The 26277-nt window shown below is 44.3% G+C and overlaps 1 protein-coding gene across 1 annotated transcript in view; it reads right to left on the minus strand.

The window, feature by feature from the left end:
* LOC134572479 (complement factor B-like) overlaps window positions 1-25707 on the minus strand; it is a 67826-nt gene extending 42119 nt beyond the window's left edge. The window contains exons 1-5 of the mRNA XM_063431469.1: window positions 25474-25707; window positions 13998-14189; window positions 3209-3394; window positions 1026-1199; window positions 199-297 (exon numbers count right to left, since the gene is read on the minus strand). Coding sequence (XP_063287539.1) covers window positions 199-297; window positions 1026-1199; window positions 3209-3394; window positions 13998-14189; window positions 25474-25513 — 691 coding nt within the window. The 5' untranslated portion in view covers window positions 25514-25707. The remainder of the gene's footprint in view (window positions 1-198; window positions 298-1025; window positions 1200-3208; window positions 3395-13997; window positions 14190-25473) is intronic.
* Between the last annotated feature and the right edge of the window lie 570 nt (window positions 25708-26277).

Consider the following 26277-nt stretch of genomic DNA (forward strand, 5'->3'; position numbering starts at 1 on the left):
GCAGAGGGAACATTACAATATTAGTGATATTCAGAGTAAAATATGAATAGAAGGAATAAGGTTGTATGGATCAACTGCACGAAAAGAGGAGATAAATAGTACTTTCGCACACTCTAAGACTTACAAATACAGAGTTAGAAATGAGGCAACTTGGAAAATGAAAAACAAAAGAAAGACTTTGAATACTAATTCTCCTACCTTCCCCTTCTTTATCTGGGTCAGCCGCTTCAATATTAGCTGCCAGGGTAGCAGAGAACATCTCAGACACTTCCTCTGGTGTGTCAAATGTGTACCACTCTGTGGATAAGAGAAAAAAAATGAGAATTTGCTCATCTTCATACTTACTACCGCTAGCTATAGAAAGACTTGGTCTCTGGTTGGAATATAAAAACATAGGCCTTGATTTCATATTTTCAGATAAGGTTTCTCAAACAATAACAAAGTATTTAACCAGGAAAAGCACATTCCGATTACTCTGGTTTTCAAGTACATCCTGGGGATTACCCTGATGGGATTCAAACCTGCAACCCAAGAGTTGAACAGATTCTACTGATGACGCATTAGCCCACTGAGCTCTCTAACAATCTGTTAGAAAAATACTTTTCAAATTATATATCTACAAAAATTCCCATTGATATTTATGGTGACTTCAGTAAAAAAATAAATTAAAAAAAATGTGAAAACCTTATCCAAAAATGTTAAAGAGAGGCCATAGCTGGAGTGTCTTATTTGTCCATCTCCTGAGGGGATCTCCTCTCCGTCTTTGCCAATTCATTTCTCTCCTTGTTCTTCTTTATCTTGTCTTAGAACTTTTGTGAGGTCCCTTTTGCCCTTCTAAAGTTTAATTAGAAACTTTGAGACACTAGTGTGTCTATGTGCCTTGTCCTGTATTGGTCAGCTGAATATAAAGAATTTAAAAACAAAATGCTAAAACTCTACTAGTGGCAATTAACTACCCCTCACTCTCCAGTGCTATTGTTGCAATGCCTCAGACAGCGTTTCACTTTGATCTGTAATCCTCCTACCCCTGCATGAAGGTTCCGTGCCAGACCAATACTTGTCCTCTGTGCATTCTCTCACACTTGACCCAAACATATCGAATCCTTGACTACACTTGTAAAACACTTTGTTTTCCACTCCATAAGAAATTCCCGTTTTAGTGGTGCCAATCGGGACTCCAGGGTTAGGACAGTATCCACCTATGCAAAGAAAGAAAAAAAAAAAGACAAAATTATCTTAAAAGTGAGGTTAAAACAAATAAATGGTAATGGTCACAGGAGAATGAAGAGTCATAGTTTTGCCAAAATTATATTGCAATCTAGAAACTTTATGCTGGCCACATGCTAGCCCGTGTTTCACTTATTAAATGCCTTTTCACTTCTCACTTGTTGCCCTGTTTTCATTAACTATTTAGTTCCCAGTTGTTAATATTGTGACAGCGCGCATCGTACATTGTTATTGATGGTGAAAGTGCCGCAATGCAATGTATCGTCTAATATCCCCAGAAAGGATGTTTGTTTTTGTCACGGCAATTCTGTGATTTAATATGGGTTCCTGGGGTGGAGTATTTGAAGTGAAGGGAGGGCCAGTGTTCCACTACAGAGTTTGCAGTCAGCACAGCGCGTGAGGAATCCAGTCCACCCAGGTAGTTGCTCACCTGTTGGCAATGAGCAGCACAAGGCTGATATAAGATTTCCCCGTCAGGGATTCAGAATGAGAAGGTCAAGCAGTGAGTGCGGCTGCATGCCTTTTCAAAAGTGCCTGCTGGGAATATTGTATTCTTAAGGACAAAAGAAATATTTAAGTTGGAAAAAGGTCTGTGCTCAATTGTCTTTGTTTGTTTTGTTTATAGTTAGAAGCAAGTGTTCAGTTAGTGCTCAGAAAAGCAAGGTTTTCTTTTTGTTTAATTTTATTTAAATTTATTTGCCAGACCAATTAAAAAAAGACAGTATTTCGGTCTTTAAGACTGTGTGGTTATATGGTTCTAGGTTACAATATGTAATATGACTATACCCTGTATAAGTTGATCCACCTAATAATGTATTTGTTATTGATACATTGTCTGCCCCAGTAATGTGCCACAAGTTATATTATTATACTCCTGTCTTCTTTGTCCACGTATATTTTGTGACAAAAAAAGGTTAGTTCTAATAAACAATGTAAAAACAACTATAAGCCTACCTTTACCGTTATTGTTGAAGATTCCTGTATTAGCGTATTACACTATTTAGAGAATTCTCTATATATCTTGTTTTATTTACACCAATGTTGTTGATTTTGTTGGCTGATCATTTTTATAATTTTTATTTTTTTTATTTTTGCAATAAAACATTATACCACACACAAACAGATGGTAAAGGAGCACTATAGCGTTAGGAATACAAACCCATATTCCTAACGCTATAGTGTTCTCCTCAGCATTAAGATTCAGGCTCCTTCTAAATATATAATTTTCAAAAATTAAAAAATGGTTTCAGAGTATAGTACTCAGTCTTCTTGTCCAATCCACTGGCCCTCCTAGAGAAGAGACGAGAAGTGCATGCACAGCCAGCGCCATACTTCTCCAATCAGATTCGTGCTATAAGAAGCATTTGAGGAGGCCAGCTGTCAGGAAAACTGCCACTAGAGGTGTGTTTAGCTCTACATTGGAAACAATCTTCTAAACGGCAATGTTTTAACATTGCAGGGCTAAAATGACATTAAGATTAAGTGGTTGGGAGCGTTTAGTGTTCCTTAACCCCTTAAGGACACATGACGGAAATATTCCATCATGATTCCCTTTTATTCCAGAACTTGTGTCCTTAAGGGGTGAAGGGTCATGCAACAGAATGAATAATCTCTCAGGCTCCATATGTAACTGTGAACACATGCTTTTAGGATGCACTTAAATGACGACCCATTTTTGGCCAAATTTGATTTGGTAAAATGTTGCATAGTTAATCACCACAACTAGTCTAGGGATATTACTGTGAACTCAAGGTATAGTTGTGAGTAAAGCTCCATAAACGTTTAATGGTGTCACCAAGCACAGTTAAAAGAAGCTAAAGGAGTGTTTATCTCAATATGTCCCTTTACGACAATTGCCCAACATCCTGTCCTCTGGTCTATTGTTCATCATAGGAACTTGTCCATGTCCTCCCCTATTCATTCATCTAGTTTGCATTTTTTTCCCCACTTGCTACTTCCCCACTCCGGTATTTAGTCTTACCATTGTCCTCACAGATAGCTGTTTTTCCACTCCATTTTCCATTCACTTGACAAGTACGGTTTACTGACCCTTTCAATTCAAATCCTGACCAGCACTCAAATTGAAGAACATCTCCGATATTGTATAAAGGTTTGTTGGGGTGATACTCTCCACTGTCAAACATTGCAGGACTGGGACAGCGAATGTCTGGATAGTAAGAAGAATTTTTACAGAGGACAGATCAGACGGTAATGGACAGACACACAACAATCGAGCAATCTAATGGGATTCCATAGCTACCCAGCACAGTATGCACCACTGGATAAATATTTTTTTTTAAATGTGAATACTTTCGGTACTACTTGCTGTAGGTTATAACTATTATACACATTTATTACAATATTATTTAGATTTTTTTTAATGTAATTTTCACATAAGTTTAATTTGAAATCTGTCTCAACAGCTGGCACACAAACTAGGGGAAAAACTATTTCATGTATATATTGCCATTAATTATACAAAAAAAAAATGGGAATTTGATTCTACCCAATATGTTGAACTTTGGTGAAGAAAAGTGGGAAAATTAAATTGTGCTTAACTTACTAAGCTGAACTAACGAGAAGATAAGTGGTACTTAACCGGCTAACTGGAGGTAAGTCGGACCTAAACCTGAAATTGTGTACAATGGATATGGAAACATTCTCAAACTCCTTTTATACTTCCACCTTTTCTCATCTCCTTAGATTTTGGTTTAATGTTTAAAATTAAAAACAGGTTGGAAGCAGATATAAGCAGTAATGGGTTTCCGTTCATTGAGGCAACACGGCTTCAGACCTGCAGTGATCCCTACAATGCAATAACAGGGCTTCATACCCGCAGTGACCCCTACAATGCAATAACAGGGCTTCATACCCACAGTGACCCCTACAATACAATAACAGGGCTTTATACGCGCAGTGAACCCTACAATGCAATAACAGGGCTTCATACCTGCAGTCACCCCTACAATGCAATAACAGGGCTTCATACCCACAGTGACCCCTACAATGCAATAACATGGCTTCATACCCACAGTGACCCCTACAATGCAATAACAGGGCTTCATACCTGCAGTGACCCCTACAATGCATCAACATGGCTTCATACCTGCAGTGACCCCTACAATGCAATAACAGGGCTTCATACCCGCAATGACCCCTACCATGCAATAACATGGCTTTAGACCCGCAGTGACCCCTACAATGCAATAACAGGGCTTCATACCAGCAGTGACCCCTACAATACAATAACAGGGCTTCATACCTGCAGTGACCCCTACAATGCAATAACATGGCTTCATACCCACAGTGACCCCTACAATGCAATAACATAGTTTCAGACCCGCAGTGACCCCTACAATGCAATAACATGGTTTCATACCCGTAGTGACCCCTACAATGCAATAACAGGGCTTCAGACCCGCAGTGACCCCTACAATGCAATAACAGGGCTTCATACCCGCATTGACCCCTACAATGCAGTAACAGGGCTTCATACCCGCAGTGACCCCTACAATGCAATAACAGGGCTTCAGACCCGCAGTGACCCCTACAATGCAATAACAGGGCTTCATACCCGCATTGACCCCTACAATGCAATAACAGGGCTTCATAACCGCAGTGACCCCTACAATGCAATAACAGGGCTTCATACCCGCAGTGACCCCTACAATGCAATAACATGGCTTCAGACCTGCAGTGACCCCTACAATGCAATAACAGGGCTTCATACCCGCAGTGACCCCTACAATGCAATAACAGGGCTTCAGACCTGCAGTGACCCCTACAATGCAATAACAGGGCTTCATACCCGCAGTGACCCCTACAATGCAATAACATGGCTTCAGACCCGCAGTGACCCCTACAATGCAATAACATGGCTTCAGACCTGCAGTGACCCATACAATGCAATAACAGGGCTTCATACCCGCAGTGACCCCTACAATGCTATAACAGGGCTTCATAACCACAGTGACCCCTACAATGCAATAACATGGCTTCAGACCTGCAGTGACCCATACAATGCAATAACATGGCTTCATACCCGCAGTGACCCCTACAATGCAATAACAGGGCTTCATACCCGCAGTGACCCCTACAATGCAATAACAGGGCTTCATACCCGCAGTGACCCCTACAATGCAATAACAGGGCTTCAGACCTGCAGTGACCCATACAATGCAATAACAGGGCTTCATACCCGCATTGACCCCTACAATGCAATAACAGGGCTTCATACCCGCAGTGACCCCTACAATGCAATAACAGGGCTTCAGACCCGCAGTGACCCCTACAATGCAATAACAGGGCTTCATACCCGCATTGACCCCTACAATGCAATAACAGGGCTTCATACCCGCAGTGACCCCTACAATGCAATAACATGGCTTCAGACCCGCAGTGACCCCTACAATGCAATAACATGGCTTCAGACCTGCAGTGACCCCTACAATGCAATAACAGGGCTTCATACCCGCAGTGACCCCTAAAATGCAATAACAGGGCTTCATACCCGCAGTGACCCCTACAATGCAATAACAGGGCTTCATACCCGCAGTGACCCCTACAATGCAATAACAGGGCTTCAGACCTGCAGTGACCCCTACAATGCAATAACAGGGCTTCATACCCGCAGTGACCCCTACAATGCAATAACAGGGCTTCAGACCTGCAGTGACCCCTACAATGCAATAACAGGGCTTCAGACCCGCAGTGACCCCTACAATGCAATAACAGGGCTTCATACCCGCATTGACCCCTACAATGCAATAACAGGGCTTCATAACCGCAGTGACCCCTACAATGCAATAACAGGGCTTCATACCCGCAGTGACCCCTTCAATGCAATAACATGGCTTCAGACCTGCAGTGACCCCTACAATGCAATAACAGGGCTTCATACCCGCAGTGACCCCTACAATGCAATAACAGGGCTTCATACCCGCAGTGACCCCTACAATGCAATAACATGGCTTCAGACCCGCAGTGACCCCTACAATGCAATAACATGGCTTCAGACCTGCAGTGACCCATACAATGCAATAACAGGGCTTCATACCCGCAGTGACCCCTACAATGCTATAACAGGGCTTCATAACCACAGTGACCCCTACAATGCAATAACATGGCTTCAGACCTGCAGTGACCCATACAATGCAATAACATGGCTTCATACCCGCAGTGACCCCTACAATGCAATAACAGGGCTTCAGACCCGCAGTGACCCCTACAATGCAATAACAGGGCTTCATACCCGCAGTGACCCCTACAATGCAATAACAGGGCTTCAGACCTGCAGTGACCCATACAATGCAATAACAGGGCTTCATACCCGCATTGACCCCTACAATGCAATAACAGGGCTTCATACCCGCAGTGACCCCTACAATGCAATAACAGGGCTTCAGACCCGCAGTGACCCCTACAATGCAATAACAGGGCTTCATACCCGCATTGACCCCTACAATGCAATAACAGGGCTTCATACCCGCAGTGACCCCTACAATGCAATAACATGGCTTCAGACCCACAGTGACCCCTACAATGCAATAACATGGCTTCAGACCTGCAGTGACCCCTACAATGCAATAACAGGGCTTCATACCCGCAGTGACCCCTAAAATGCAATAACAGGGCTTCAGACCTGCAGTGACCCCTACAATGCAATAACAGGGCTTCATACCCGCAGTGACCCCTACAATGCAATAACAGGGCTTCAGACCTGCAGTGACCCCTACAATGCAATAACAGGGCTTCATACCCGCAGTGACCCCTACAATGCAATAACATGGCTTCAGACCCGCAGTGACCCCTACAATGCAATAACAAGGCTTCAGACCTGCAGTGACCCATACAATGCAATAACAGGGCTTCATACCCGCAGTGACCCCTACAATGCTATAACAGGGCTTCATACCCACAGTGACCCCTACAATGCAATAACATGGCTTCAGACCTGCAGTGACCCATACAATGCAATAACATGGCTTCATACCCGCAGTGACCCCTACAATGCAATAACAGGGCTTCATACCCGCAGTGACCCCTACAATGCAATAACATGGCTTCATACCCGCAGTGACCCCTACAATGCAATAACAGGACTTCATACCCGCAGTGACCCCTACAATGCAATAACATGGCTTCAGACCTGCAGTGACCCATACAATGCAATAACAGGGCTTCATACCCGCAGTGACCCCTACAATGCAATAACAGGGCTTCATACCCGCAGTGACCCCTACAATGCAATAACATGGCTTCATACCCGCAGTGACCCCTACAATGCAATAACAGGGCTTCATGCCCGCAGTGACCCCTACAATGCAATAACATAGCTTCATACCTGCAGTCACCCCTACAATGCAATAACAGGGCTTCAGACCCGCAGTGACCCCTACAATGCAATAACAGGGCTTCAGACCTGCAGTGACCCCTACAATGCAATAACAGGGCTTCATACCCGCAATGACCCCTACCATGCAATAACATGGCTTTAGACCCGCAGTGACCCCTACAATGCAATAACAGGGCTTCATACCAGCAGTGACCCCTACAATACAATAACAGGGCTTCATACCTGCAGTGACCCCTACAATGCAATAACATGGCTTCATACCCACAGTGACCCCTACAATGCAATAACATGGCTTCAGACCTGCAGTGACCCCTACAATGCAATAACAGGGCTTCATACCCGCAGTGACCCCTAAAATGCAATAACAGGGCTTCAGACCTGCAGTGACCCCTACAATGCAATAACAGGGCTTCATACCCGCAGTGACCCCTACAATGCAATAACAGGGCTTCAGACCTGCAGTGACCCCTACAATGCAATAACAGGGCTTCATACCCGCAGTGACCCCTACAATGCAATAACAGGGCTTCAGACCTGCAGTGACCCCTACAATGCAATAACAGGGCTTCATACCCGCAGTGACTCCTACAATGCAATAACATGGCTTCAGACCCGCAGTGACTCCTACAATGCAATAACATGGCTTCAGACCTGCAGTGACCCCTACAATGCAATAACAGGGCTTCATACCCGCAGTGACCCCTACAATGCAATAGCAGGGCTTCAGACCTGCAGTGACCCCTACAATGCAATAACAGGGCTTCATACCCGCAGTGACCCCTACCATGCAATAACAGGGCTTCAGACCTGCAGTGACCCCTACAATGCAATAACAGGGCTTCATACCCACAGTGACCCCTACAATGCAATAACAGGGCTTCATACCTGCAGTGACCCCTACAATGCAATAACATGGCTTCATACCTGCAGTGACCCCTACAATGCAATAACAGGGCTTCATACACGCAATGACCCCTACCATGCAATAACATGGCTTTAGACCCGCAGTGACCCCTACAATGCAATAACAGGGCTTCATACCCGCAGTGACCCCTACAATACAATAACAGGGCTTCATACCTGCAGTGACCCCTACAATGCAATAACATGGCTTCATACCCACAGTGACCCCTACAATGCAATAACATAGTTTCAGACCCGCAGTGACCCCTACAATGCAATAACAGGGTTTCATACCCGTAGTGACCCCTACAATACCTCCTCCCCTCGCCCTGTCTCGGTTGGAGTTCCCCAAGGCTCCGTCCTTGGTCCCCTTCTATTTTCTCTTTATACTGCCTCTCTTGGCAAACTTATTACCTCTTTTGGATTCCACTACCACCTGTACGCTGATGACACCCAGCTATATCTCTCCTCTCCGGACCTCTCCCCTGCCGTCCTGCAACGTGTCACTGCTTGCCTTTCTTCCATCTCTGACTGGATGTCCTCCCGCTTTCTGAAACTCAATCTCTCAAAAACTGAGCTCCTTGTCTTTCCTCCTCCTAATACTGATCCTCCTCTTTCGCTCTCCCTTCAAGTTTGTGGTACCAACATCAGTCCATCCTTGCAAGCGCGCTGTCTTGGCGTCATACTTGACTCTGGTCTCACCTTTGAGCCTCACATCCAGCATGTTGCCAAATCCTGTAGATTCCATCTTAAAAACATAGCCCGCATCCGCCCCTTTCTTGCACCAGATACTACCAAGGAGCTTGTCCATGCTCTGGTAATCTCCCGCATGGATTACTGTAACCCTCTCCTGATTGGTCTTCCCAAAAGCCGTACTGCACCCCTACAGTCCGTAATGAACGCTGCTGCTAGACTGATTTTCCTCTCTAGTCGTTTCTCTCACACCTCACCCCTCTGCCAGTCCTTACATTGGCTTCCTGTATGCTATAGGAGTCAATTCAAGGTACTAACTCACACCTATAAAGCACTGAACAACTCTAGCCCCTCTTATATCTCCTCACAGATCCATAGGTATGTCCCTTCTCGGTCTCTCCGCTCTGCCCGTGACCACCTCCTGTCCGTTGTCCGCACTCGTACGGCCAACTCGCGCTTGCAGGACTTCTCGCGGCCGGCTCCCTTCCTATGGAATAGCCTGCCTACCGCCATCAGACTCTCCCCTAGTCTTGCATGTTTTAAGAAGTGCCTTAAAACCCATCTCTTTAGGAAAGCATATGGCCTCCAAGACTAACCCTTACCTCACATACCTGTCTCTTGCCCTCTCCTAAAGGGCAGTCCACCTTATTTGATTGCAAATTCCTGTCCTAATGTGTTTTACACCCACCTCCTATAGAATGTAAGCTCGATCGAGCAGGGTCCTCTTCAACCTATTGTTCCTGTAAGTTTATTTGTAATTGTCCTATCTATAGTTAAATCCCTTCTCATAATATTGTAAAGCGCTACAGAATCTGTTGGCGCTATATAAATTGCTATAATAATAATAATAATAATAATAATAATAATAATACAATGCAATAACAGGGCTTCAGACCCGCAGTGACCCCTACAATGCAAGAACAGGGCTTCAGACCTGCAGTGACCCCTACAATGCAATAACAGGGCTTCATACCCGCATTGACCCCTACCATGCAATAACAGGGCTTCATACCCGCATTGACCCCTACAATGCAATAACAGGGCTTCATACCCGCAGTGACCCCTACAATGCAATAACAGGGCTTCATACCCGCAGTGACCCCTACAATGCTATAACAGGGCTTCATACCCACAGTGACCCCTACTATGCAATAACATGGCTTCAGACCCGCAGTGACCCCTACAATGCAATAACAGGGCTTCATACCCGCAGTGACCCCTACAATGCAATAACATGGCTTCATACCCGCAGTGACCCCTACAATGCAATAACAGGGTTTCATACCCGTAGTGACCCCTACAATGCAATAACAGGGCTTCATACCCGCAGTGACCCCTACAATGCAATAACATGGCTTCATACCCGCAGTGACCCCTACAATGCAATAACATAGCTTCAGACCCGCAGTGACCCCTACAATGCAATAACAGGGCTTCAGACCTGCAGTGACCCCTACAATGCAATAACAGGGCTTCAGACCCGCAGTGACCCCTACAATGCAATAACAGGGCTTCAGACCCACAGTGACCCCTACAATGCAATAACATGGCTTCATACCCGCAGTGACCCCTACAATGCAATAACAGGGCTTCAGACCCGCAGTGACTCCTACAATGCAATAACATGGCTTCATACCCGCAGTGACCCCTACAATGAAATAACAGGGCTTCATACCCGCAGTGACCCCTACAATGCAATAACAGGGCTTCATACCCGCAATGACCCCTACCATGCAATAACATGACTTTAGACCCGCAGTGACCCCTACAATGCAATAACAGGGTTTCATACCCGTAGTGACCCCTACAATGCAATAACAGGGCTTCAGACCCCAGTGACCCCTACAATGCAATAACAGGGCTTCAGACCTGCAGTGACCCCTACAATGCAATAACATGGCTTCATACCCACAGTGACCCCTACAATGCAATAACAGGGCTTCATACCTGCAGTGACCCCTACAATGCAATAACAGGGCTTCAGACCCGCAGTGACCCCTACAATGCAATAACATGGCTTTAGACCCGCAGTGACCCCTACAATGCAATAACAGAGTTTCATACCCGCAGTGACCCCTACAATGCAATAACAGGGCTTCAGACCCGCAGTGACCCCTACAATGCAATAACATGGCTTCATACCCGCAGTGACCCCTACAATGCAATAACAGGGCTTCAGACCTGCAGTGACCCCTACAATGCAATAACAGGGCTTCATACCCGCAGTGACCCCTACAATGCAATAACAGGGCTTCATACCCGCAGTGACCCCTACAATGCAATAACAGGGCTTCAGACCCACAGTGACCCCTACAATGCAATAACAGGGCTTCAGACCCGCAGTGACCCCTACAATGCAATAACAGGGCTTCATAACCGCAGTGACCCCTACAATGCAGTAACAGGGCTTCATACCTGCAGTGACCCCTACAATGCAGTAACAGGGCTTCAGACCCACAGTGACCCCTACAATGCAATAACATAGTTTCAGACCCGCAGTGACCCCTACAATGCAATAACAGGGCTTCAGACCCGCAGTGACCCCTACAATGCAATAACAGGGCTTCATACCCGCAGTGACCCCTACAATGCAATAACATGGCTTCAGACCTGCAGTGACCCCTACAATGCAATAACAGGGTTTCATACCCGTAGTGACCCCTACAATGCAATAACAGGGCTTCATACCCGCAGTGACCCCTACAATGCAATAACATGGCTTCATACCCGCAGTGACTCATACTATGCAATAACATAGCTTCAGACCCGCAGTGACCCCTACAATGCAATAACAGGGCTTCAGACCTGCAGTGACCCCTACAATGCAATAACAGGGCTTCAGACCCGCAGTGACCCCTACAATGCAATAACAGGGCTTCAGACCGACAGTGACCCCTACAATGCAATAACATGGCTTCATACCCGCAGTGACCCCTACAATGCAATAACAGGGCTTCAGACCCGCAGTGACCCCTACAATGCAATAACATGGCTTCATACCCGCAGTGACCCCTACAATGCAATAACAGGGCTTCATACCCGCAGTGACCCCTACAATGCAATAACAGGGCTTCATACCCGCAATGACCCCTACCATGCAATAACATGTCTTTAAACCCGCAGTGACCACTACAATGCAATAACAGGGCTTCATACCCGCAGTGACCCCTACAATACAATAACAGGGCTTCATACCTGCAGTGACCCCTACAATGCAATAACATGGCTTCATACCCACAGTGACCCCTACAATGCAATAACATAGTTTCAGACCCGCAGTGACCCCTACAATGCAATAACAGTGTTTCATACCCGTAGTGACCCCTACAATGCAATAACAGGGCTTCAGACCCCAGTGACCCCTACAATGCAATAACAGGGCTTCAGACCCGCAGTGACCCCTACAATGCAATAACAGGGCTTCAGACCCACAGTGACCCCTACAATGCAATAACATGGCTTCATACCCGCAGTGACCCCTACAATGCTATAACAGGGCTTCAGACCCGCAGTGACCCCTACAATGCAATAACATGGCTTCATACCCGCAGTGACCCCTACAATGCAATAACAGGGCTTCATACCCGCAGTGACCCCTACAATGCAATAACAGGGCTTCATACCCGCAATGACTCCTACCATGCAATAACATGGCTTTAGACCCGCAGTGACCACTACAATGCAATAACAGGGCTTCATACCCGCAGTGACCCCTACAATACAATAACAGGGCTTCATACCTGAAGTGACCCCTACAATACAATAACAGGGCTTCATACCTGAAGTGACCCCTACAATGCAATAACATGGCTTCATACCCACAGTGACCCCTACAATGCAATAACATAGTTTCAGACCCGCAGTGACCCCTACAATGCAATAACAGTGTTTCATACCCGTAGTGACCCCTACAATGCAATAACAGGGCTTCAGACCCCAGTGACCCCTACAATGCAATAACAGGGCTTCAGACCTGCAGTGACCCCTACAATGCAATAACAGGGCTTCATACCCGCATAGACCCCTACAATGCAATAACAGGGCTTCATACCTGCAGTGACCCCTACAATGCAATAACAGGGCTTCAGACCCGCAGTGACCCCTACAATGCAATAACATGGCTTTAGACCCGCAGTGACCCCTACAATGCAATAACAGGGTTTCATACCCACAGTGACCCCTACAATGCAATAACAGGGCTTCAGACCCGCAGTGACCTCTACAATGCAATAACATGGCTTCATACCCGCAGTGACCCCTACAATGCAATAACAGGGCTTCAGACCTGCAGTGACCCCTACAATGCAATAACAGGGCTTCATACCCGCAGTGACCCCTACAATGCAATAACAGGGCTTCATACCCGCAGTGACCCCTACAATGCAATAACAGGGCTTCAGACCCACAGTGACCCCTACAATGCAATAACAGGGCTTCAGACCCGCAGTGACCCCTACAATGCAATAACAGGGCTTCATACCTGCAGTGACCCCTACAATGCAGTAACAGGGCTTCAGACCCGCAGTGACCCCTACAATGCAATAACAGGGCTTCATACCTGCAGTGACCCCTACAATGCAGTAACAGGGCTTCAGACCCACAGTGACCCCTACAATGCAATAACATAGTTTCAGACCCGCAGTGACCCCTACAATGCAATAACAGGGCTTCAGACCCGCAGTGACCCCTACAATGCAATAACAGGGCTTCAGACCCGCAGTGACCCCTACAATGCAATAACATAGTTTCAGACCCGCAGTGACCCCTACAATGCAATAACATAGTTTCAGACCCGCAGTGTAACATTGGAGGGACTTACTTTTGCAGACAAACTTTGCATTCTTTTTTGTCCATCCATAACTCAGGCACTCTCGTATGGGTCCTGGGTAGGGGTACATTCCACTGGGGCAGCTGTAAGTGACGACATTACCATCTTCATTTACACTGTAACTACCTCCAGAAATTTGTATTTTATCGAGATTACAGTTTGCCCTAGAAGCAGGAATGGAAGCTGGGGATAAAAAAGGAAGATATTGAGTGAGATAAGATGGAGGTATTACAAGTACAAACAGAGTGTTGCATAAATATTCACACCCTCGGATGTTTCCATGTTTTGTAGTGTTACAAGCTGGGATTAAAATGTATTGCACAGTTTGATGGTGTTAATAAATAAAGTTTGTGTCACAATTTTGCACCATCAGATTGTCAGGTAAATTGTGTGGAAATAAGGTAGTAAAAATATTTTTTTAAATCCATTTTAATTCCAGGTTGTAACATTACAAATGTGAAATATATATATATATATATTTATTTATAAAATATTTTACCAGGACATATATATATATATATATATAATGAGAAGGAATGCTTATGTTAGATGCTATAAGTTTGGTAACAGTTTGTTTTCCTCTTTGTTTTAATACATGTTGTTACTTGTGTATTTTGTTCAATAAAATATCTGGGGAGAAGATGTTTCTAGCTCCCTCCTCTTCCAGGTACATGATTTACCACTGTTACACGGTTTCCTCACTTCCATCTGAAGTGTAGCAGAAGGTAGGCAGCCATTATGCTGGCAAAGCATCAGGGGAGATGTAGTTCACAACATCTGGAGTGCCGAAGGTTTGCCTACCCTTGGTGTAACACATGGAGACAGTTATTTAAAAAGAAAATCAAGGTGGAGGTTGGGTAATGGCAGAATTACATAGTTACATAGTTGAAAAGAGACTTGCGTCCATCAAGTTCAGCCTTCCTCACATATGTTGTTGCTGTTGATCCAAAAGAAGGCAAATAACCCAGTCTGAAGCACTTCCAATTTTGCAACAAACTAGGAAAAAATTCCTTCTTGACCCCAAAATAGCAGTCAGATGTCTCCTTGGATCAAGCAGCTATTACCCCACTAATTGGAAATTGTATCCCTGTATGGTATGTATTTGCAAGTATTTATCCAATTGCAGTTTAAACCTCTGTATAGGCTCTGACAAAACCACCTCTTCAGGCAATGAATTCCATATCCTTATTGCTCTTACTGTAAAAAAAAACCTTTTCTTTGCCTTAGATGAAATCTCCTTTCTTCCAGCCTAAATGTGTGACCTCGTGTCCTATGTATAGCCCTGTTTATGAATGATGCCCCTCAGACAGCTATGTCAGGGTTAATTAATGTGCATTGTGGGCTGGTTTGTAGCTGCCCACATGGAATGAAGGTCAGTGCTTGGTATGTCAGACTGTCCTAAACCTCTCCCATAATCAGAAATGAGCCAACTAATACCCATGGGTTGTCTTAATGAGACTGTGGTGGAGCCATCTCACCCTAGAAGTCAGGACTGCTGTTATGTTTGTGGACGGTAATATTATTTTTGATGATTCCATTCTCCCAGAGAGTTAATGGTGGTCCTGTCAAAGTAAACATCCAGAAAATAGGTAATGCAAAAACAGAGCAAGAAAGAGTGTGTTAGGTACAGGGCCGGCCTTCAGGCTCCCTGTGCAAAAAAATCTTCACAGCGCCACTCCCAGGTCACAGTCGCTCATTCGTATATATAGTGTGTGTGTGTGTGTGTTTGTATAGAAATGTATTACATTAATCATTCTAACAATTTATATATAATAATTCCCCCTCCCTGTTACCTTGCAGGGAGGGAGCATGCAGATCTCTGGCAGTCCAGTGTGCTGAAACGTTGTCTGTGCCTCAGTTATGGGTGTACTTGTGATATTTGGGATGGGTATTTAATTCAGATTTTAAAAATGCATGAAGGTCTATGTGTGAATGCAGGTGTGTATTTTTGCAGTGGAACATGCGCAATCTGAAGTACACAGTTATACACATATAGTGTCAAATATAATCACACGCCAGTCACATAGGCACTGGCACACAATCACACACGCAGTTACAGGCAGTCAGTCATAAACACAAAGTTACTGGCAGCAAGTCACACAGACGGTTACAGGTCAACAGTCACACACAGTCACAGTGGCAAGTGGACAGTCACACACACACAGTTACAGGCAGATCGTCACATACACAGTTACAGGCATGCAGTCATACAGTCACACACACAGTCACATACACACAGGCAGACAGACAGACAGCCACACAGTAAGACATAATAAGGAACAGAGCACTCATAAAAACAAATTTCTTAATTCTATAAGGCTACTTATAAATGTCTATGTAAGCAAACAAATATGGGGAGTCAGTTCCACAATGTGGCCATATTGTGTTATGCCTACCACTACTTCACAGTACCCCAATATTGGTAGTTCCTACATTAATTCCAACGTGGGAGACAAATCAAACAGTGCTAGTGCTAAATAAGTACGCTTTTCCTTAATCTGTGTTATGTATGAATGCATTTTGGTCACTATGACAGCTCCATTCCTGCAAGATGCATGTTCCGGGTGTCCCCTCCATTCTCTTTTCTTTATACACACAGTTATACGCAGTCGCACACACAGTCACACGCACAGTCACACGCACAGTCACACGCACAGTCACATGCACAGATTTAAAACCAGGCATGCACAGTCACAGCAGTCACTGGTGTCAAGTTGTTGGGGAAGCATGGGCTCCTTTCTGCTTACCCCTCAGTGAGCAGCAGTAGCCGGGTAGTGGGTTCAGGCCGCATTTAGCTTTACCCCAGTGCCCATCTAGCATGGTCCACCATGTAATTAGCTCAGCCTCTTACTTGCAGATGGCTTTTGAAACTAGGCCAGTGCAGCACAGGATTTGTTCTTTAGGCACAAAATTCCGGTAGTGACTATCTCACTCAGATGCTCTCCTACGTGTATGAACTGTATCAGCCTGCAGGTGGCAGTGTTTCATCTGGATAAATATTGTAACGAGTTCATCTGTATGTAACCTGTCTGCTAACGTTATCAATGTATCTAATCAGGAAATAGGATAACATTATTATTATTATTGCCATTTGTATAGCACCAACAGATTCCGTAGCGCTTTACAATATTCTAAGAGGAGGGATTTAGCTATAAATAGGAATATTACAAGAAAACTTACAGGAACGATAGGTTGAAGAGGACACTGCTCAAACAAGCTTACAGTCTATAGGATTACCATAGTGCAGTGGTTCCCTACCCAACCTCCCCCCACGCCCCCCTTACCAGTCCATGATGTTTTTAGAAAAGAAAAAAAATGAAAAAACACCTTAGACATAACAAGGTAATCCCTAAATCCTGGACTGGTGGGGGTGGGGTAGAACTTGAGGACTGGGTTGGGAACCACTGCCATAATGTTTAGAATGTTTGGGGCTGTAATGATTTGTATGGCTATTATAAATAGTGTGCTGCCAGGGGCGGACTGACCGGTCGGGCACTTCGGACACGTCCGAGGGCCCGGCCGGGAGGGGGGCCCGCCATCAGGGGGCCCGGCTGCCCCTTTAAATGCTGCAGCCGCCTGAGCGCTCTCTTAAGAGCCTCAGGCGGCTGCAGCTTCTCACCTCCCCTCCCCTGTAGCGTGGCCGAGCGGCTTTTCGGTCCGCGGTGCCCGGCCGGAGTGATAGGAAGGTGCACACTGAGTGTGCACCTTCCTGTCAGTCCGGCCGGGTACAGGAAACAGAAAGAGAGGGGGGGGGGGGGGGGTAAGAACAAAGAGGGGTAAGAACAAAGAGGGGGTAAGAACATGAGGGGGTAAGAACAAAGAGGGGGTAAGAACAAAGAGGGGGGGTAAGAACAAAGAGGGGGGTAAGAACAAAGAGGGGGGTAAGAACAAAGAGGGGGGTAAGAACAAAGAGGGGGTAAGAACAAAGAGAGGGGGTAAGAACAAAGAGGGGGTAAGAACAGAGGGGGGTAAGAACAAAGAGGGGGGTAAGAACAAAGAGGGGGAGGGAGGGGGGGTGGTAAGAACAAGGAGGGAGGGGGTGGTAAGAACAAGGAGGGAGGGGGTGGTAAGAACCAGGAGGGAGGGGGTGTGGTAAGAACAAAGAGGGAGGGGGGTAAGAAGAAAGAGGGAGGGGGGTAAGAAGAAAGGGGGGTAAGAAGAAAGAGGGAGGGGGTAAGAAGAGAAAGGGAGGGGGTAAGAAGAGAAAGGGAGGGGTAAGAAGAGAGAGGGAGGGGGGTAAGAAGAGAGAGGGGTAAGAAGAGAAATGGAGGGGGGGTAAGAAGAGAGAGGGTGGGGGGGTAAGAAGAGAGAGGGAGGGGGGTAAGAAGAGAGGCAGGGGGGTAAGAAGAGAGAAGGAGGGGGGTAAGAAGAGAGAGGGAGGGGGGGTAAGAAGAGAGAGGGAGGGGGTAAGAAGAGAGGGAGGGGGTAAGAAGAGAGAGGGAGGGGGGAGTAAGAAGAGAGGAGGGGGTAAGAAGAGGGGGGGAGTAAGAAGGGAGGGGGGAGTAAAAAGAGGAAGGGGGAGTAAGAAGAGGGGGAGGGGGGTGGGAAGGGGGGAGTAAGAAGAGGGGGTAGGGGGTAAGAAGAGGGGGGAGGGGAGTAAGAAGAGGGGGGAGTAAGAAGAGGGAGGAGTAAGAAGAGGTGGGAGTAAGAAGAGGGGGAGGGGGGAGTAAGAAGAGGGGAAGAGTAAGAAGGGGGAGTAAGAAGAGGGGGAGGGGGAGTAAGAAGAGGGGGAGAGTAAGAAGGGGGTAAGAAGAGAGTGAGGGGGAGTAAGAAGGGGGGTATGAAGAGGGGGAGGGGGAGTAAGAGGAGGGCAATTGCCCCCTCCTCTGTCCGCAGGCACCGTGCGGGCAGAGGAGGGAGGAAGAGAGGACCCGGGAGCTCAGCCTTCAGCTCCTCTGGGTCCTTCTTGCGCGAGCACAGATCGTTGCCGCGGTTACCACGGCAACGTTACGGCTCTTGCGAGAGTAAACTCTAGCCCTAGAGCTACGGGCTAGAGTTCACTCTCAACACTGTGACCACCAGGGATTCCTGGTGGTCGCAGTGGTGAGAGTGAACTCTAGCCCCATAAACACATTGCCCCCACACACCATACACATTCACACACTGCCCCCATACACCCACACACACCATACACATTTACACACATTGCCTCACACACACACATACACTGCCCACCCATACACACACAGCCCCCCATACTAACATTACCACACACATACACAGCCCCCTCATACACACATTGCCCCACACACCCTACACATTCACACACTACACCCCCTCACACACACTGAACCTTTCACACACACTGCACCCCTTACACATTGCACCACTGCTCCTATACCCTACTACAGCCTCATATTCCAGCAGACCCCAGGTAAGTTGTCAAACTGTTCTTAAACGGTTTGACTACTTACTCTGAAAGGGGGGCCCGGCCCTCCTGGCACCATAACGACTACACAGAGCAGTAGTGGTTATTGTGCATGGATTATTTCTTTAAATAATCTACAAGTGCCCCAGTAGCCAGCAAGCCAGCCAGCCCACAGGCCGGCCAGCCAGCCAGCCCACAGGCCGGCCAGCCAGCTTACAGCCAGCAAGCCCACAGCCTGCCAACCACAGCCAGCAAGCCACAGCCTGCCAGCCAGCAAGCCACAGCCAGCAAGCCAACAGCCTGCCAGCTGCAGCCAGCAAGCCCACAGCCTGCCGGCAGTAGCCAGCAAGCCCACAGCCTGCCAGCTGCAGCCAGTAAGCCCACAGCCTTCCAGCAAGCCCACAGACTGCCACCCAGCAACAGTAATTAAGGTAAGAGGAGCCAACTTGGCCTAGGTATCAGCGAGCTATGTTGTGTTTCTATATTGTGAATAGGAACCAGAGTGTTGGAGAGACCCCCCTCCAGGCCCCATTAGACTCCATTGTAGTCTCTAATGGGACCTGGAGGAAATTATTTCTAACACACTCTCTAAAGGACACTGAGATAGCCTCTGCTAGAATGCTCCCCCCCCCCCTCCATGGCCCATTAGCCCTCAATTGTAGTCTCTACTGGGGCCTAGAGGCGACTGTTTCCAGCAGGGACACTGAGATGGCCTCTGTTAGAAAGACCCCCTTCTAAGCCTATTAGACTCCATTGTAGTCTCTAATAGGGCCTGGAGGGGATTCTTTTTAACACACTCTCTAAAGGACACTGAGATAGCCTCTGCTAGAAAGACCCCCCTCCATGGCCCATTAGCCCTCAATTGTAGTCTCTACTGGGGCCTCGAAGGGATTATTGCACTTTTGTTCCTTGTGTCTAAAGATTGTGTAGGGTGTGGCTGGAGGCGGTGCATGGAGGCGGGACATGGGTGGCGCTTGCTGAGGAGTATGGGTGGGGCCTGTAAGGGGGCCCTTGATTTATTTTCCCCGGGGGCCCTGAGGGTTCTCAGTCCACCCCTGTGTGCTGCTGATCCAATGAGAAATCAGATTGTCACTTTTAACTCACAAATACTCATTTTCAACAAAATCTTTCAATCTTTTTTAACACAATTGAAATAAGAGGAATTCGATTATTTTTCGTTTAGCGCTGGCTATTAAATAATATAATATAAATAATAATATTTATTTCCCTGATTTTGCAGTTTATTTTGGATCTTTTGTGTAGATATAAAGATTATTGTTGTGCTTCACCTGCATATCTCAGTTTAGACTTTGAGATGTAGACCGTGAGCACAGAGATCCCAAATAATCCCAGTTTAACTTGCAAAGGAGCGCAGGCAGACATCGGCAGACATCGTGATTCTGACTCCAGGCTGGAGTTCTGCAGACACACTTAGCAAGCAAACACTGTTTGAAACACATTTTTCTTAACTACGGGATGGGTTTTGACTCAAAAGGACCAACGATCAAATTGTGGGGAGTATTGTGTTCGGTCTCATCACAAGCTTTTTGGCATTTTTTGTGTATGCTAATTTTCATTTTTCTGCTGCAGTGGTAAGTGCTGGTTTTTATTATCAGGGTTATGGGAGAGATGCACATTGTAAGTAAGCAGATTTATATGAGGATCCCCATTAAAAAATGTGAGATATTTGGGTTTATTTACTAAAGTGAGAAATCAAAATTAATTCCATTTTAAGGTCAAAATAGGTGAACTTGAAAGATTTTCCAAGCTGTCTATGCTTTCAGTGCAGCTACTTTGGCCTTAAATTTAAAATTCACTTTCACTTCTTAATTTAGTGAATAGTCCTGATAGTCAGCCTATGAGTAGTACACTTTATGAGCACTATAATGCACACTACGAGTGGTACACACTATATATATATATATATATATATATATATATATATATATATAAACACACTCTACGGGTGGTACACACTATATATATAAACACACTCTACGGGTGGTACACACTATATATAACACACTCTATATACTCTATAACACACTCTACGGGTGGTACACACTATATATAACACACTCTACGAGTGGTACACACTATATATATATATATATAACACACTCTACACTATATATATATATATATAACACACTCTACGAGTGGTACACACTATATATAAACACACTCTACGAGTAGTACACACTATATATAAACACACTCTACGAGTGGTACACACTATATATAAACACACTCTACGAGTGGTACACACTATATATAACACACTCTACGAGTGGTACACACTATATATAAACACACTCTACGAGTGGTACACACTATATATAACACACTCTATGAGTGGTACACACTATATATAACACACTCTATATACTCTATATATATAACACACTCTATATATAGTGTGTACCACTCGTAGAGTGTGTTATATATATATAGTGTGTACCACTCGTAGAGTGTGTTATATATAGTGTGTACCACCCGTAGAGTGTGTTATATATATATAGTGTGTACCACTCGTAGAGTGTATATATATATATATATATATATATATATACACACTATATATATATATAACACACTCTACACTATATATATATATATAACACACTCTACGGGTGGTACACACTATATATAACACACTCTACGAGTGGTACACACTATATATATATATAACACACTCTACACTATATATCTATATATATAACACACTCTACGAGTGGTACACACTATATATAAACACACTCTACGAGTGGTACACACTATATAAACACACTCTACGAGTGGTACACACTATATATAACACACTCTACGAGTGGTACACACTATATATAAACACACTCTACGAGTGGTACACACTATATATAACACACTCTACGAGTGGTACACACTATATATAACACACTCTACGAGTGGTACACACTATATATAACACACTCTACGAGTGGTACACACTATATATATCACACTCTACGAGTGGTACACACTATATATATCACACTCTACGAGTGGTACACACTATATATAAACACACTCTACGAGTGGTACACACTATATATAGCACTCTACGAGTGGTACACAGTATATATAACACACTACGAGTGGTACACACTATATATAAACACACTCTACGAGTGGTACACACTATATATAACACTCTACGAGTGGTACACACTATATATAACACTCTACGAGTGGTACACACTATATAACACACTCTACGAGTGGTACACGCTATATATAACACACTCTACGAGTGGTACACACTATATATAACACTCTACGAGTGGTACACACTATATATAACACACTCTACGAGTGGTACACACTATATATAACACTCTACGAGTGGTACACAGTATATATAACACACTCTACGAGTGGTACACACTATATATAACACACTCTACTAGTGGTACACAGTATATATAACACACTCTACGAGTGGTACACACTATATATAACACACTCTACTAGTGGTACACACTATATATAACACACTCTACTAGTGGTACACACTATATATAACACACTACGAGTGGTACACACTATATATAACACACTACGAGTGGTACACACTATATATAACACTCTACGAGTGGTACACAGTATATATAACACTCTACGAGTGGTACACACTATATATAACACTCTACAAGTGGTACACACTATATATAACACTCTACGAGTGGTACACACTATATATAACACACTCTACGAGTGGTACACACTATATATAACACACTCTACGAGTGGTACACACTATATATAACACACTCTACGAGTGGTACACACTATATATATCACACTCTACGAGTGGTACACACTATATATATCACACTCTACGAGTGGTACACACTATATATAAACACACTCTACGAGTGGTACACACTATATATAGCACTCTACGAGTGGTACACAGTATATATAACACACTACGAGTGGTACACACTATATATAAACACACTCTACGAGTGGTACACACTATATATAACACTCTACGAGTGGTACACACTATATATAACACTCTACGAGTGGTACACACTATATAACACACTCTACGAGTGGTACACACTATATATAACACACTCTACGGGTGGTACACACTATATATAACACACTCTACGAGTGGTACACACTATATATATATATAACACACTCTACACTATATATATATATATAACACACTCTACGAGTGGTACACACTATATATAAACACACTCTACGAGTGGTACACACTATATAAACACACTCTACGAGTGGTACACACTATATATAACACACTCTACGAGTGGTACACACTATATATAAACACACTCTACGAGTGGTACACACTATATATAACACACTCTACGAGTGGTACACACTATATATAACACACTCTACGAGTGGTACACACTATATATAACACACTCTACGAGTGGTACACACTATATATCACACTCTACGAGTGGTACACACTATATATATCACACTCTACGAGTGGTACACACTATATATAAACACACTCTACGAGTGGTACACACTATATATAGCACTCTACGAGTGGTACACAGTATATATAACACACTACGAGTGGTACACACTATATATAAACACACTCTACGAGTGGTACACACTATATATAACACTCTACGAGTGGTACACACTATTTATAACACTCTACGAGTGGTACACACTATATAACACACTCTACGAGTGGTACACACTATATATAACACACTCTACGAGTGGTACACACTATATATAACACTCTACGAGTGGTACACACTATATAACACACTCTACGAGTGGTACACACTATATATAACACTCTACGAGTGGTACACAGTATATATAACACACTCTACGAGTGGTACACACTATATATAACACACTCTACTAGTGGTACACAGTATATATAACACACTCTACGAGTGGTACACACTATATATAACACACTCTACTAGTGGTACACACTATATATAACACACTCTACTAGTGGTACACACTATATATAACACACTACGAGTGGTACACACTATATATAACACTCTACGAGTGGTACACAGTATATATAACACTCTACGAGTGGTACACACTATATATAACACTCTACGAGTGGTACACACTATATATAACACTCTACGAGTGGTACACACTATATATAACACACTCTACGAGTGGTACACACTATATATAACACACTCTACGAGTGGTACACACTATATATAACACACTTTACGAGTGGTACACACTATATATATCACACTCTACGAGTGGTACACACTATATATATCACACTCTACGAGTGGTACACACTATATATAAACACACTCTACGAGTGGTACACACTATATATAGCACTCTACGAGTGGTACACAGTATATATAACACACTACGAGTGGTACACACTATATATAAACACACTCTACGAGTGGTACACACTATATATAACACTCTACGAGTGGTACACACTATATATAACACTCTACGAGTGGTACACACTATATAACACACTCTACGAGTGGTACACACTATATATAACACACTCTACGAGTGGTACACACTATATATAACACTCTACGAGTGGTACACACTATATATAACACACTCTACGAGTGGTACACACTATATATAACACTCTACGAGTGGTACACACTATATAACACACTCTACGAGTGGTACACACTATATATAACACACTCTACGAGTGGTACACACTATATATAACACTCTACGAGTGGTACACAGTATATATAACACACTCTACGAGTGGTACACACTATATATAGCACACTCTACGAGTGGTACACACTATATATAACACTCTACGAGTGGTACACACTATATATAACACACTCTACGAGTGGTACACACTATATATAACACACTCTACTAGTGGTACACACTATATATAACACACTACGAGTGGTACACACTATATATAACACACTACGAGTGGTACACACTATATATAACACTCTACGAGTGGTACACACTATATATAACACACTCTACGAGTGGTACACACTATATATAACACACTCTATGAGTGTTAGACAGAGATGTGCATTACAGATGATAGAAAATCCCATTACTTACCCGCTACATGGATGAAAAGGAGTATGAGAAGCATCTTCATTGCAGACCGTGATGTCTGGGGAGACTATACAGCAATTCTCCAATACTGGATTAATATGGTTTTTTTTTTTTTCCAATAAATAAAAAATCTCTCAAATAGAAATGAAATTCTCCCTGTATAATGTCCACACTCTCACCAGCACTCACTTTCACACACACCTTCTCTCTCCTGCTGTTTGACTGTCTCTGCACCCTCTGAGGGGTGATGTATTTTTACAAGGAGGGGGAGGGATGGAGAAATGAACTTTGGGAAGAGAAGATTAGGTCAGTTCCCGTTAATGCTAAAATAAACACTTTGGTTTCACAACAGGTGATTGTGCAGGAGGTGGATGTTTTATTACACAATCAGAGACAAACAAAGGTGGAGGGAGGAATTTTTGGAGAAACACAGTGGCAGACATACATTGTAAAGAAGCCCTTTATATGTGACAGTGATGGCACCCTAGATTTTTGTGAACTACAATTCCCATGAAGCTCAGCTAGAAACTAGGCACGGTAGGCAACCTTCGGCTCTCCAGATGTTGAGGACTACATTTCTCATAAAACGTCTACATCCATAATGCTGGCAAAGCATCAGGGTGTGGTGGAATCTCGGTAAAAATAAATTTAGTAGGCCGAGATTACCACGTGGCATGTGTACGTGCATATGCTGACGTATCGATCAGTTGGTTGCACGAGGCAAGATACGATCAGTAGAGTACGGAGCATGTGCAAGAATACAGGATGTAGTATTCCCCCTCCTCCATTGTGCTGGACAAGCCATGC

This window comes from Pelobates fuscus, chromosome 9, assembly GCF_036172605.1.
Source record: "Pelobates fuscus isolate aPelFus1 chromosome 9, aPelFus1.pri, whole genome shotgun sequence".
Taxonomy (NCBI): Eukaryota; Metazoa; Chordata; class Amphibia; order Anura; family Pelobatidae; genus Pelobates; species Pelobates fuscus.